This window comes from Trichoderma asperellum, chromosome 7, assembly GCF_020647865.1.
Source record: "Trichoderma asperellum chromosome 7, complete sequence".
In the NCBI taxonomy this organism is placed as follows: Eukaryota; Fungi; Ascomycota; class Sordariomycetes; order Hypocreales; family Hypocreaceae; genus Trichoderma; species Trichoderma asperellum.
In genome coordinates, this window is record NC_089421.1 from 206927 (window position 1) to 220477 (window position 13551).

The 13551-nt window shown below is 49.0% G+C and overlaps 8 protein-coding genes across 8 annotated transcripts; 3 read left to right on the forward strand and 5 right to left on the reverse strand.

Annotated features, from left to right (window-relative positions):
- Positions 1-73: 73 nt before the first annotated feature.
- On the reverse strand, positions 74-2887 carry TrAFT101_010823 (uncharacterized protein). The gene is made up of 2 exons (XM_024900996.2): positions 2540-2887; positions 74-2443 (listed from the first exon to the last, which is right to left on the reverse strand). Exon 2 carries the CDS (start codon positions 2260-2262, stop codon positions 415-417), a length of 1848 nt encoding a protein of 615 aa, XP_024756767.1. The 5' UTR covers positions 2263-2443; positions 2540-2887; the 3' UTR covers positions 74-414.
- A 199-nt stretch (positions 2888-3086) lies between these two features.
- TrAFT101_010824 (uncharacterized protein) lies at positions 3087-4586 on the forward strand. The gene has a single exon (XM_024908741.2). The coding sequence runs from the start codon at positions 3275-3277 to the stop codon at positions 4376-4378; it is 1104 nt and encodes a 367-aa protein (XP_024756768.1). The 5' UTR covers positions 3087-3274; the 3' UTR covers positions 4379-4586.
- A 34-nt stretch (positions 4587-4620) lies between these two features.
- On the reverse strand, positions 4621-6418 carry TrAFT101_010825 (uncharacterized protein). Its single transcript, XM_024908742.2, has 3 exons — positions 6055-6418; positions 5884-5981; positions 4621-5818 (listed from the first exon to the last, which is right to left on the reverse strand). Exons 1-3 carry the CDS (start codon positions 6308-6310, stop codon positions 4733-4735), a joined length of 1440 nt encoding a protein of 479 aa, XP_024756769.1. The 5' UTR covers positions 6311-6418; the 3' UTR covers positions 4621-4732.
- Positions 6419-8576: 2158 nt separating this feature from the next.
- Positions 8577-9489, forward strand: TrAFT101_010826 (uncharacterized protein). Its single transcript, XM_066129071.1, has 4 exons — positions 8577-8754; positions 8831-8934; positions 9012-9114; positions 9183-9489. The coding sequence occupies exons 1-4, from the start codon at positions 8654-8656 to the stop codon at positions 9316-9318; spliced, it is 444 nt and encodes a 147-aa protein (XP_065985201.1). The 5' UTR covers positions 8577-8653; the 3' UTR covers positions 9319-9489.
- Positions 9341-11051, reverse strand: CWC25 (RNA-splicing factor). Its single transcript, XM_066129072.1, has one exon. The coding sequence runs from the start codon at positions 10855-10857 to the stop codon at positions 9682-9684; it is 1176 nt and encodes a 391-aa protein (XP_065985202.1). The 5' UTR covers positions 10858-11051; the 3' UTR covers positions 9341-9681.
- Positions 11052-11371: 320 nt separating this feature from the next.
- Positions 11372-12252, reverse strand: TrAFT101_010828 (mitochondrial 37S ribosomal protein uS14m). The gene is made up of 3 exons (XM_024908743.2): positions 12111-12252; positions 11800-11971; positions 11372-11708 (listed from the first exon to the last, which is right to left on the reverse strand). The coding sequence occupies exons 1-3, from the start codon at positions 12215-12217 to the stop codon at positions 11646-11648; spliced, it is 342 nt and encodes a 113-aa protein (XP_024756772.1). The 5' UTR covers positions 12218-12252; the 3' UTR covers positions 11372-11645.
- TrAFT101_010829 (uncharacterized protein) lies at positions 12249-12469 on the reverse strand (the record flags this gene model as incomplete). The annotated part of the gene is made up of 2 exons (XM_066129073.1): positions 12249-12383; positions 12431-12469. The coding sequence occupies 2 exons, from the start codon at positions 12467-12469 to the stop codon at positions 12249-12251; spliced, it is 174 nt and encodes a 57-aa protein (XP_065985203.1).
- A 413-nt stretch (positions 12470-12882) lies between these two features.
- On the forward strand, positions 12883-13257 carry TrAFT101_010830 (uncharacterized protein; the record flags this gene model as incomplete). Its single annotated transcript, XM_066129074.1, has 1 exon — positions 12883-13257. One exon carries the CDS (start codon positions 12883-12885, stop codon positions 13255-13257), a length of 375 nt encoding a protein of 124 aa, XP_065985204.1.
- Between the last annotated feature and the right edge of the window lie 294 nt (positions 13258-13551).

A 13551-nucleotide genomic window follows, 5' to 3' on the forward strand; every position in this document is an offset into this window, starting at 1 on the left:
TCGATGCGGGACAATCAGTGATATTTTCAGTGATTTACGGTTACATCGAAGGATGACATGAGAAAAATTTTATGCCGTTTGGCGAGGTTGCTCGTTCTTTCTCGTATCCTGGTCGACTCTATGTATTGTGTATCTGCACTGCTTTCGGACTTGAAGAAGCATTGTTCTCGAGTTTCCTTTGCAGTCTCTCAAGCGCCATCATTTAGCAAAGCACAAATAAAAGGGGATAAAAAAAAAAGATATTTAAACGTATAACAAAATAATCCACTTAATATATTAAAACTGCTCTCAAGAGCTCCATCCAATAGCACCAACTCCCTTTTTTTAATTTTCATTCCATCACTATTATTCGGGTATTTTGCCATTTTGCCTAACCTTAACCATCAAATGCAATCATCAAATTCATATATCCTCTCATGACTTGGACGGGTTCTCCACGTTCTCCTCCACTACAACTTCGCCGCTCTGCTCGGCTTCGGTTGAGACATCATCAACCTGCTTCTTCTTCACATCTGCCAGACCATATATAACAATGCTTATGATACCGCAGATAGCAGATAAAATAGAAAACACCAGCGCAACGATACCTCGTGCAGTGAATCCGTCGGGAATCCAGCCGGGCTGGGAGGCTTGGCCCTTGAGGTCGAGGAAATCCAGTGTGTCAGCCGCGGCGTTTCCTTTAGAGGGTATCCCGGCAGCCTGACAAACGTCGATATGCTCTTGTGGGATTGTCATGCGCTCCTTCATCTGCTGAGGGGCTTCGACAAAGATCATGGCCAGACCAGAAGAAAGATGCCAATCAATGTGGCAGTGGAAGATCCAAACACCGGGGTTATCAGCAACAAATCGCATGACAATGTAACCATTGGGAGGCAGCACAAACGTGTCTCTGCGGGCCGGGACCTTGGGGAATGCCGTGTGGTTGTTCGGGTCATACGGCACAGGATCTCCGTTCAAGAAATCGAAGAAGTGCTCTCCATAAGGAGGTTGGCGATCGATCACCTGGAAATTATGTCCGTGAAGGTGGAATGGATGTGAACCAGTGTCAGCGTTGTTGACCACAACCTGCACGACATCATTGTGGTTCAGGACCATTGGATGAGTGAATTCGCCATAAATGCCCTTGTTGCTGACGAGATCATCCCCAGCTGACATTGCAGTGTAGAGAGACGGCACCTTTGGCGTTGTGAATGAAATGTTGTTCAGGAAGGCGTAGCTCTGTCCATTGTTCAGGTTATTCATGATGACAGTCACATTAACCTCCATATCTGGCTCGGGAAGCAGTTCCATTCCGTCAGACGATACCAAGTTTATATCATCGAATGGAACAATACTTTTGCTGTCTGTGACATTAATGGTTGCCTGTGGGTGATCGGCATTTTTGTTATATTCCAGCCAGTTGGTGTTGTTAAGGCGGAGTTCCGGAGGCATGGTGTCGAGAAGAGAGGAATCCGCAACAGTAACAATAGGATAGTTGGTGTCCGTCTCGTTCTTTGTCGTCAATAGAATCGCATATCTTTGAGCAACGCCAAGGTAGAGAGTGTCAGCCTCAGCGGGTTCTGTATAAACACCATCGATTTCCACAATCTTGAAGTTGTGGCCCTCGATGTAGAAATACTGCCCAACAAAGGCGCTGATGTTGATGATTCGGATCAGGTATGTCTTGTTTGGCTTCACGGGCAAGCTGGTGTTGAAAGTGTCGTTGAAAAGGAAAGCATTGGGGATAGGTTCCGCGCCGGTGGGATTGTACACAGACATGAATTCAGACGACAAGTCCTCGACCATGTCGTGATACCAGTCTGACAATGTGACTGTGAACTCTTCGTCAAACTTGAATGGGGCGTCCTCGTCATGGACGATGAGCGCCTGGCGGTAGCCATCGGGGTAGCAGTAGTCTGTATGGCAGTGATACCAATAAGTACCGTTCTGGTTAACTGTGAAGTTGTAGGTCATGCTTGATCCGGCGGGCACAGGGCATTGTGTGATCATGGATGCGCCGTCCATGTAGTTTGTGTTGTTTTGGAACATGCCGTGCCAGTGAATCGAGGCTGCCCGATCAAGGTTGTTGTGCATGTTGACTACGAGGCGATCGCCCTTGTTGACCTCGATGACTGGAAGAGGCCATTGGCCGTTGATACCAACGACTTTGCGGTCTGCCAGTCCATCGGGGTTAGCTGTGACCCAAGTGACGTTGAAGTCGTGTGTAACCGTCTTGGCCTGGCAGCCAAGCGCCGCGAGGGCTAGAACCAAGAATCGCTTCATGTTGGAGAGCTGGTGAAGGCAGACGAATCAAATGATCAACGCGGTAGCCAATTGACCTCTCAGCCGTTCTAGTCCCGTCTCTCTCGCACTCCGTCTGGAGAGCAACGTATGAGATGACACGGTTCCAGACACAATTGACTTGGCTTCGTGTGTGCCACCGTCAAGTGTGGGCGGCAAGGGGCTGATATCTTATGTTAATTGACCATAACCTCCCCAGCAAGAATGGAACAATGTTTCCCCTTCTCTCTCAGCAAAGTTCCCGAGGTCAGCTACTCACCATCCATCAGATAACCAACAGACCGGGTTCCTAGACGAAAAAAAAACGAGCTAGGAAGAGAAAACTAGAGAAGCCCCCACAGGCTAGATGGAAAAATTCTACGCATGTGTGCCGACCACCGCAGCATATGATCCTTGTTCCACGACCCTGAAATCGAATTAAGCCCATAGAGCCCCCGTTTAGACTTCCTGCAAACCCTTCTTGGCGTTCAATAGCGCTGCCGAGAAGCCGTTTGGCATGATCAGATAACGATGTTTCGGCGCTCTAGTTGAGCCATTTTCTTGATCAGATAATTTTTCGTTTGATCAGATAACTCAAAATGCTCATCAAAGCGCGTGGTAGTGGTGGGGTCGCGGTGCCGTGTTAGCCGAGGGGCCGCAGCTGGAGATGCATCAAGAGAATCTGACTGGACGATGCGATTATCTGATCATCTGATTTAGCTGGGAGAGTCCACTTGTGGTGCTTCCAGGCGGCGCCTCAAATGATCCGTCGGGGTCGAGTCCAGTTTCTATGACAAGCTTGGCTGAGGTTCCGGCCCTTCTCGGTTAGAGCTGCCATGAAAGCTTTTTCTCCCCGTGTTATTCAAGCCTTACTCATTCCGTATGCGGCCATGCGAGGCTAAATATACATCAATTGCTGGCCGCCGTTGGAATTGGGTTCCTTTGTCTCTCCCCCCTTCATCTTTCTATTGCCCATTGCCTCTTTCTCTTTGTGGTGTATAGACAGACAGGCACAATGGCGAAGAACGTCTTCGCCGTCCAGATTTTCTTCATTGTGTTCCGAGAGTGCTTGGAAGCTGTCATCATCATCTCAGTCCTCCTCTCTTTCCTCAAACAATGTCTCGGTGGACCAGGCCAAGACCAGGCCATCTATAAACGCCTGGTCAGGCAGGTATGGCTTGGCTCAGCAGCTGGTATTGTCATCTGTCTTATCATTGGTGGTGCTTTCATCGGAGCCTTCTACGGCCTTGGCAAGGACATCTGGTCCCAGTCTGAGGATCTCTGGGAGGGTATCTTTTATCTGATTGCCACAATTATCGTCTCAATCATGGGACTTGCCCTGCTAAGAATCAACAAGATGAAGGACAAGTGGCGTGTCAAGATTGCTCATGCCTTGGCTGAAAAGTCTGGCAATTCTGAAAAGCCGAGGAACTGGCTCAGCGACTGGTCCAGGAGACACGTCATGTTCATCTTGCCGTTTATTACCACTTTGCGAGAAGGAGTTGAGGCTGTCGTCTTTGTTGGTGGCGTCTCTCTTAGCTTGCCCGCAACGGCCTTCCCTCTGCCTGTTGTTTGCGGAATCATCGCTGGTCTCGCCGTCGGTTTCTTCATCTACCGCGGTGGCAACCTGATGTCGATACAGCTCTTCCTCATTGCTTCGACCAGTGTTTTATATCTGATTGCCGCCGGCATGTTCTCCAAGTCTATCTGGAGTCTGCAATACCACACATTTGCTCAGCGTGTCGGAAGCGATGTCGCTGAAGAAGGCAATGGCCCCGGCTCATACAATATTCTCGAGACCGTCTGGCATGTGAACTGCTGCAATCCCGAAACCGACAACGGCTGGGATGTTTTCAACTCCATCCTCGGTTGGCAGAACACCGCCACGTACGGCTCAGTTATCGCTTACAATGTTTACTGGATATTCCTCGTTCTTACAGTTTCTCTGCTCATGTACGAGGAGAAGACGGGATCACTGCCATTGAAGAATCAATTCCTAAACACCGCATCCAAGGTTCCAGGCCTCCGCCGATGGGTCGAGAAGAAGCGTGCGAAGAAAGAAGTCAACGAATTCGAGGTTTTCCAGCAGGTTCAAGCTGCAGGACTTTTGCGAGAGTAAGCTGGGGTTTCAGCAAGATTGGGATGCATAGCGGGGCCACGAAAATGGGTTATGATATTATGTTGATGGGAGTTTTGTATTGATGACGAATATATCCAAATGGCAAGGAGGGCTCGGTTAGACCTCGCAGGCTGATTTTATACTATAGCTTGTGAAGGAGATAATAAAATTTTTCTTTCATCTGCGGGTTGCTTACGTTATTCTATCGCACCGTTATTGTCATCAACCACGTGAAGAAAGCTGTTGTATCGTATTCTATTTGAAACAAATTGAGCTGCAGTCTATATGGCTCCTGGTCTATACATAGTCGCGCTTCTCTTCGCTTTATTACGGCAAGAAATCAACACTTGATGTTTATAGCCACCCAATTCTCCTGAACAAATAGCTACCACCGCCAACGACAGCCGTTGCCCCTGTAAAGGCTATCAGTGTCCCATATCCGCTCCCATATCCAGCAGCAGCTTGGCCTTGCCATGGCATCCCCTTGATCAGTGCCTCGCTCAGCGGCCCTGAAACGACGTTACCAACGCCCCGTCCAGCGGAGAGCACGCCAAATATCATGAGGGGGTCGTAGCTACCACGGTTCCCACTGCCCTCTTCTCCCGATCCACTCATAGTTGATAAATAATATTTCATAACTCCTGGCCAAGTTGACGTATACGAGCCTGCAAACAGACCATATATGACGCAGAACACGTAAAGGGACGCCATGTTAGTGCCAAGTCCCCATAGAAAAAAGGTACCGATTGCTGTGCCAATGGTCGATATTGCGATACACGTCGTCACATGGAGACGATCAGTCAAGGTACCCATGACGACGCACCCTATGACTGCGCCAACGTTCAAGACCAAGAGTGTCAGAGCCGATGGGAAATCGCCAGCACCAAGAGACACACGAGCATATGTCGGCAAATAAATACCCGGAAGAAAGTAGCCAATGCCTTCGACAATATTCGTAAGCTGGAACAAGCAAAAAGAACGGGTCAACAAAAACTTGAGGTTAAAAGGATTGAGGTGTGTGCTTGACGCAGGTACCCGTGGCTTGATGAACCATATCAAGGGAGCAGACAAAATGAACACGCTGAGAGACCATATCCGTAATGTAGTTCTGAATCCGTACTTGTCAAGGAAATATTCCAAAAGAAGAGGAATTGTAAAGCCACCTAGGCCGCTGCCGGCCCACATAGCCCCATAGGCCATTCCACGACGCTTGACGAACCATTCGTTCATATATAAGATACATGGGCAATAACAAATGGAGCCGCCAATTGCGTATAGGACTCCCTGTGTCAAGATGAGGTGCGTGACGTTTTGGGAAAAGGAAGAGATGGCGAGAGCGAGGCATAAGAATAGAAGACCCACGGCAGGCGCATGGCGGGTGGGTCTCGGGTACAAGCGCTGGAGGCCCATGATGATGGGAATATCGAGATACATGATACCCTTTTGGGGAAACACAAGTGTCAGCTTATTTCTTCTGCATTATGGTAATGTAGGATTTCATTTACCATTGCCGTAGTTCCAATAACAGCAATTTTAGACGACCCAGCAAAGGGTTCGTGTGTGCGATAATAGTCTTGAAACACACCAAACGCAAATGGAAAGCCTATCAGAAACAAATATCAAAATCAGTAGTCCACTCTTGGCATCTCCATACATATAGTTAATCTGTCACTTACCCCATACTAACGCCTCTAAAACGAAACAAGCTGCCAAGAAAAGCCAAGCATCTTTCCCCCTGTCTACGGGCGGCAATGAAAACTCTGTTGTGCCGTCCGGGGGAGATTCATCATCTCCAGAGATGACTGCACGGTCTGAATTGTAGTTGCTCTCAGCGGGGGTTGGGCCAGAATTTTGCCTCGGAACATTGACTATATCGGTGGATATATGCTGTGGAGTTGTCTTCAACTCTATAGATGATGGTGTGTCCGCCATGAGACGTTCCAGAGTTCAATTGACTTGAAGAAGTAATAGACCGAATTCGTGTTGTTCAAACGCTACCCTCAGATAACTATATATGTGTATAACAAACCTTGCTTTTCAATCAACCTTTTTATAGGGTAATTATAGCCATATAGATGAGAGGTGGCGTTCATAGCGATCGTTCCGGCAATGGTCTGAGGCCTAATCAATTGACGCCTTGGCTCTGCGCCCTACATGTCAAACCCCACAGCGCCATATAGACTGTCCACGAATGAAGAGCCTTTGGGAACGGACAGACTCCACTCAACGGCACTTAATGATGGGGCATCGACATCGTAATTCCTGATTTATGGTTTAGCAACGAGTCGCGAAAATGCTGCTCAGTCTGAGCTAGAATATTCTTTTCCTAGAATGAGATCACCATGGTATAGAAATGACCACGCCTTTTGCGATGGCACCTTGTTTTATGCCCCGCATCTCCCAGGGAGCGCAACGATTGAAGCCAAGTGGACGTCTCTCGATCCGTTACCTTCTCGAGCGCCCAGTTCCTTGGCCAGCTTCAGTCATGAGGAATCTTCCCATCTGCACAATGCTTCTCCTACCAAAACGGCTATATCCTTTATGTGGAATTGTATAAGCGGCCACGCCTATGTCGCCAATTGCCTTTTAATGGACGGGAAGCATAAAGCAGAAGCAGTAAGAACAGTAACAGCAGGAGGGCAGTGACTAGCATTGCATAGCATCCTGTATATCTCAAAAGTATGAATGGGCTACATCTATTCAAACAAGAATCACAATTGTGTCAATCAAAAAACTCTATAGAGAGCATAACAAAGGACATAAGGCAGCAGGAACGTTTCGAATTATAAAGAGTAATCTCAAAGACCCGACCCTAGGCCAGCTAAAAAAAATATATATATATATATATATATATATAAATAGATCAGTATAGAGGGCAGCATATATTTCTACGATGTTAAAAAAGAAATGGGTTCACCTTGCCTTTTACTTGGTGCAGTATTTCGTGTACTCGCCATACTATTTCTACTCTAAGGGTATAAGTAATCACGCGTGAGGAGCCGACTACTTGCTTTCTTTAAAGACAGCCACTCATTAATGATAGCATCCAGCAGTAATATTTGCTAAAACAGCTCCTAGAAAAGATCAACAGGGGTCTCAACGCAGAGTCAGATGTCCATAAACATCCATCTCAGTCTGAGGACTGACTCAGCCACTCAGACTTAATAAGTCATGCATCTCGAGTTAGGCACCAAGTATTCAATGTTTCACAGCCTCATGCACTGCGAAAACGCACGGCCCCATTTGCCATCCGCGTGTCACCGGTATCGCGATAAAATTAGTAAGAATGTCTCAAATTGCACGTATCACAGCCCAGCCAAGCCAGAATATGCTTAAATTATACTTTCCATCTTCCGGCTGTAGCCTACCCGATGCAAATTATACCTCCGATCTGAGGGGGATCTTGAGACACAGTATTATGCCAAGATCAGACATCACTGGTTTGTTTGGCAGCCCCAGATTATGCGGCTGGAGAACGTCATTTCTACCCCTTTGTCGCCATAAGGGATATGTCTGAGGGAAGGCCTTCTAGAATTGTCGTCTCGCAATAATACGTACTCTCTCATTATCAGATTTAGTATCTTCAACAAAAGCAATAAGTGCCAATTTCTCTTAAAAAAAAATACCCTATTCAGTGTACCAAGCAAGATATCGTATCAATTCCAGCTTATAATGAAAAGAAACACGGTGAGGGCTTGTTCTTGAACCAATATCCATTAATAATATCGACAAGTGGTCTAGAACCATAATATGCTTGATATACTCCCTACATATGTGGCTTACGAAGCGTCAACTCTTGCATGTCGGGGTCTCGGCCACTTTTCAGCTCAGTAAGTTACCATGGCCCCAATAAGGGCCCAGGCGCCTAGCCATTTGTATATTACCTTTTACTGCTCGGCGAGAATTGGATGAATATCGGAGGCAACTACTCACCAATGGCATGAGACCATCAGGCATTCGGTGAGAGGAGGCAATGTCTCACAGTCGGAACGCTATGACAGATGCAGAGATGGGGTAATCCTTGGCGAGATGGAGAAAGGCTCAAGTCATCAAGAAGCAATGGCAATCATGATGGTAATAGTAAATAGTAATGGTAAGAAGAGAAAAGAAAAGGGCGGTCAAAAGCCAATGCTCAAAAACATATAAAGCGAGAGGGTGCTCCTCTCTAAAAACTGCTCTCTTCACCATCATCTCAACGAGACATCAGCTTCATCACCAAGTAAAATCCGTTCAGCAATAATCTTTTTTCGCTAGCTACTAATAGCCTCTATCAAAATGTCTCTCTTTGAAGGAACTTACATCATCCGCTCCGCCTTGTCCCAGCACAAGCCTGTTGATCTTGAGGCTTCCAATCCTACTGGCCGTCTCATCCAATAGTATGCCCTTACATCCACCTCTTGAATTCAATCTTTGATATGGGAAGGCATAGCTAACGCAGAGAGTGATCTACAGCACATTCCACGGCGGCCCCAACCAGCAATGGCGCATTTCCCACGTCGGTAACGACGAGTTCAGCATTCAAAACGTTGCCACTGGCACCTATGCTGCTGCTCAGAGTAAGTTTGGCATCCCTAGAAGCAGGCCAGATACCCAAACAATCCCCGTCCATTGCCTAACTCATTGTCCAACGCAGATGGAAACAATACCGTGATTAGAGCCGCCAGAACCAATCCCCAGGGCGATGCTTCTGCTCGTTGGAAATTTGTCAGGGCCAATGCCAGCAGCGACACTTGGTAGTAAGTCATCACCATGAGCCTCGCTCCTACGTGTACTTAGAGGTAGTATAACTCACACCTTTGTACAGCATTCGCAACGTGGCATACAACAGCAAGACTTTTGATGTAACTGCTAGCAACCAGGCGGATTTGACGGAGATCCTTGCTTATTCTTACCATGGCGGCTTGAACCAGCAGTTTACCTTTACGCGCGTTGGTTGTTAATTCAAGTCTATCTGAATAAAGCCTATGTCGTAGCTGTCGTAGCCGAGATTCAAGACGAGCTCTCTCTATGCTTGTCTTCAGCTACTAAAAGGTTGCCAGATGTACAAGGGAGGGAGGATAAGATCAACTAGTTATATAGCATTGTGAATCGTGAGAATATACTTGTTGCCAAATATTATCAGATGTTTCTATACTCGCGGGGGAAAAGAAAAGTGCTGCCGTCATCATGCCCCAATGCCACGATACAGTATCCCACGAACGCCAGGTGAAGGCCGCCATTAATTAGCCTTGTTTTTTTATTTTCATAGACACAATCGCATCAACATCATCATGGTGTTTTATTAGCCTTGGCCCCCCTGCCTATCACCGTCCGTGTCGAGTATTCATGTTCAATGCCTTTCGATGCAATCCATTGACGAAGCCTCGATCTCCTCCTCGCTCTCGAGCCTTGTCATCAGCCTCTCGAGCAGCACATTCTTGACTTTCTAGAGCCGCGAGTCGCTTCTCTCGATCTTCGTCAAGCTCGGACGCAGCCGACTGCATGGCAGCCAGCTTCCGTGCCTGTTCCTCTGCCTTCCGAGCATCCTCCCCGGCATCATCGCGCTCACGCTCACGTTCTCTGTGAGCGCGAGGATACGCCGGGGAGCGCTTCCGAGGCCGGTCTCCTCTACCGTTGGAGTCTGAGTGTCGGTGGCGACGTTCGCGGCTGCCATCACGGTTCCGATATGAATCATGTCGGTGGCTTCTGGCCTCACGCTCTTGAGAATCATCCCTCCGACGGCTTGATATGTGCTCTCTGTCCTCTGAATAGTCTCGCCGTCTCTCCTTGTAGCTGCGGTGGCGGTCTTCGGAATCAGAATCATCGCCTCGATGGTGGCGCCGTCGCGGGCTGCGCGATCTAGAATACGAGCGTCGGCGATGCCGTGAGTGTCGGTCGTCGTCGCGATCTCTGCTGCGATGCCTGCGATGCTTCCGCCCATGTCTGTCGTCCCCGTTTCTATCACCGTCCTTGCGCTTCCTCTTGCCATCGTCTACGCCCATCGATGAGAGGAGCTGGCGGCGTCTGATCGGGTCGTTCATCATTGCCTCGTACGCGGCCTGTTCTTGGCGCTTGATGGCCAGCAGAGGATCGTCACGGATCTTGGCCGCCGTGTCGCGCGCGCTGTTGGCATTCTGCAGCGCAATGAAACTCTCCTGTCCAGCAGCCTTCTCGAGCTTCTTGTTGTCGTTGCCCTTGATGAGGTTGTCGATTCTCCTCTTTCCCAGCAGATAGGCCTCTGTCTCTTCGGTTGTGCCGGCCTGGCCATCTGTAGGGCCTTGGTACATCCAGTCGACGCGATCTACCCTCTTCTTGCCTCCCGCCGCCTCCAGCTGCCTCTGGAGATCTTCTTTGGCGCGTTCCTCTTTGATCTCATTGATGCGTTGCTGAGTGCGTTTGCGCTCGGCGAGTGCCTTTTGTTCTTCATCGTAGACGGCTTGCTGGTTCCGCCGCAGGCCGGGATGGAACGATTTCTTCAAGTTCAAATCTCCGCCACCCATGATTGTGGCTCGCTGTGTAGACGATCGGGCTGCGGTGGCGAGTTTAGTTGGTGAGCCGCTGCTGTATGGTCGCGAGCCCGCGCGCTGATGGAGAATGAAATGGCAAGATCAGGCTCGATGAATGGTACGCAGAGAAAGCGTTGGATTATTGACAAAATTCAGGTTGAAAGTTGCAGCAAGAGTTGCAAGACTGCAGTGAACGAATGGATGAAGTGGAGAACGCCACATCTTTTTCCAGCTACGTGCAAATGCCGAACTATTGCCAAATCTGCACAGTCTAGGTTTTTGGTCAAGTACAGGGTAGGTAGGAGCCGCAACTGAGGCAGTCTTCGAATTTGACATACTCAAGGCTTGCATCTCTCTGAGGAATAGCGAATATGGATGGCAAAGAAAATGCTATGCGACTGAAATATAGATGGCTTCAAAATGACATTTGTGATTATAGACGTCGCAGGAATTGAAAGCAATTGAAACATGGCCGCCAAATGGAGTAAATTATTTGCTGACAGGTATCTTTGGAATAGCACACATAGAGTAGGTATCACATTCAAGACTCAGGTGACATCTTGAATCTTTAGCACACCAATATGAGAAAAGAAGGGTATTCTTTTCCTCTTTTCCTTTCATTATTAGTTTTTTTTTTCTTCTTTTCTTTAAATTGAACATTTTCTTCTTTCCCCTTTTAGCCGCCTTTGCTTAGAGGTTTGTCTAACCGCACGCAATATCATACACAGATTTTATACAGTCAAGTCGGAATATAAAACGTCATTGAATCGTAAATGCCATATCTACCAGCTGGCTCTCTTCACTCCAGGAAGGTTTCCTGCCAACGCCTCCATTCGGAAATTGAACTGCAGGATTGATATAATGTTAGCTGAGCTGCTCTCTCCACGGGAACACAAACAACGCTGGCCGATCGGCCGACCAGCATGGTGCACGCACTCTAGTCATCTTAAACGCTCTCAGCACACCGCGTCCCTGTCCCCCCATTATACAACGGTTGCGGATCTGCGTGGGTCGGGTATAGGCATGCATCTGGGAGAGCTGCAGCTGGGCAGTGGCGCGAACTCGAGGCGGCAGCGTGGTGTTGCGGATCATGTATCGAAGAGCTTGTCTAAAAATAGCAGAAAAAGCAGAGATTAGCACGCTTCTCCGACCAAGGATTCGTCCATTTCGGCCGCTTAATCTGCGCAATTTTCCTGGCAATTTGGCGCGAGATGCAGCCAGCCATGGAGAGATGAGATGAGCCTTACCTCTCCGTCTCATGCTCCTCAAAGACCTTGCGCTTGGTGTGGTCGCGAATGGTGCGGGCCTTGACGAAGCAGCCCAGGTCGAGCTTCTTGGCCCGGAACATGGACATGGTGGAAAGCGGCGGCCGAAGCTCTGGCAAGTCAATTGACGAGGGTCGGAGACGTTGAAATCTCGGGATCTGGCGAAAGTTTGATGATGCCGGGTCTGGCGGCATTTAGCCGACGTATTGCCGGCAGTTCCTCCGCGACAATTTCGTCAAGCCACTTCGCTTCCGCCTGTTTGTCGAGCTCGTTAGTAGTACTTGTATAGCGCATGTACTCACATCGCCAGCATCATGTGATGTGGTGCTGGAAATAGCCATTGCTACAACTTCATCCTTGATGTTCCTAATGTGGTTTGCTTCTTATGCTTCCATTTGCCGACTCGGCTTCCATATCCGGACTATGTCGCGCCCATTCGTCCAATGACAGCTTTGCTCGTATTCAAACTACGATTTGCTCTCGACCTTATACTAACCTCCGCCAAGCTCGTGTGCTCTCTCTCTCTGTATCTGTACGTCTTTCTCTATCACACAGGAGCACGCCACACCTACAGATGGAAATGTTTGATTTCAGGGGATGTGCAAAATGCAAGAGACTACTACTCACGCTCACGCTTTCGTTGCCGTCACAACCGTTGACAACTCCGCCAGTTGGGTCAGAACAGCGGGCGGGTTTTCTGCGGAGGCGCAGTGCAGTAATACTACTCGCAAGACCGGCCCTGGTTTGATTGCGGATGGATAAACCGGCAGCACTTGTAGGCTGCCTTTCGCAAACTCGGCATCATGGCAACAAAGACCTTTCTATTCTGGCTAATGGGTGGGCTGTCCGAGTCGACTACGAGCACCGATCCAAGGTCCTTGTTTCAAAGAGCAGCACACGCACAAGAGGCTTACTTGCACATCGTGGATCCCCCGTGCTGGACCTTGGCTTGTGCCTGTTGACGGCTTTTGATGGCGATGCCCACTTGGCACACGCACGCATTTTAACTAGCACCTGGCTAGCAGTCGAATACTGGACCCAGCCAGCACTGCGAATCGCATATACAGCATGCATCAATGTACTCGATACCTGGCTGGCGCGACGCTGGGAGATTGGGGCAGCAAATTAAGATCCTGGACGACGAGACGACGACAGGAAACAGAACGAATTGCAGCTCGAGCGCTGCGTGTTCGCGCGTACCCTGTACCCGGCCGCCGCGCCGCGCCGTCAGCAGCGCCGCAGGTACTCGGTACCGCGCACGGCCGTCTCCATCTTTCAGGGGAAACCAGGCCCAGCGGCTTATCCCCTCGCGGGCCTAGCAGCCTCGGCGCGCTGTGCCGGATCGGTCCCTGGCGCAGCATTTGCCTGGAGCTGCCCTTTTCCCTTTTTCCTTTGTTGTCTGCGTGGCGCCTCTCATTGGCCT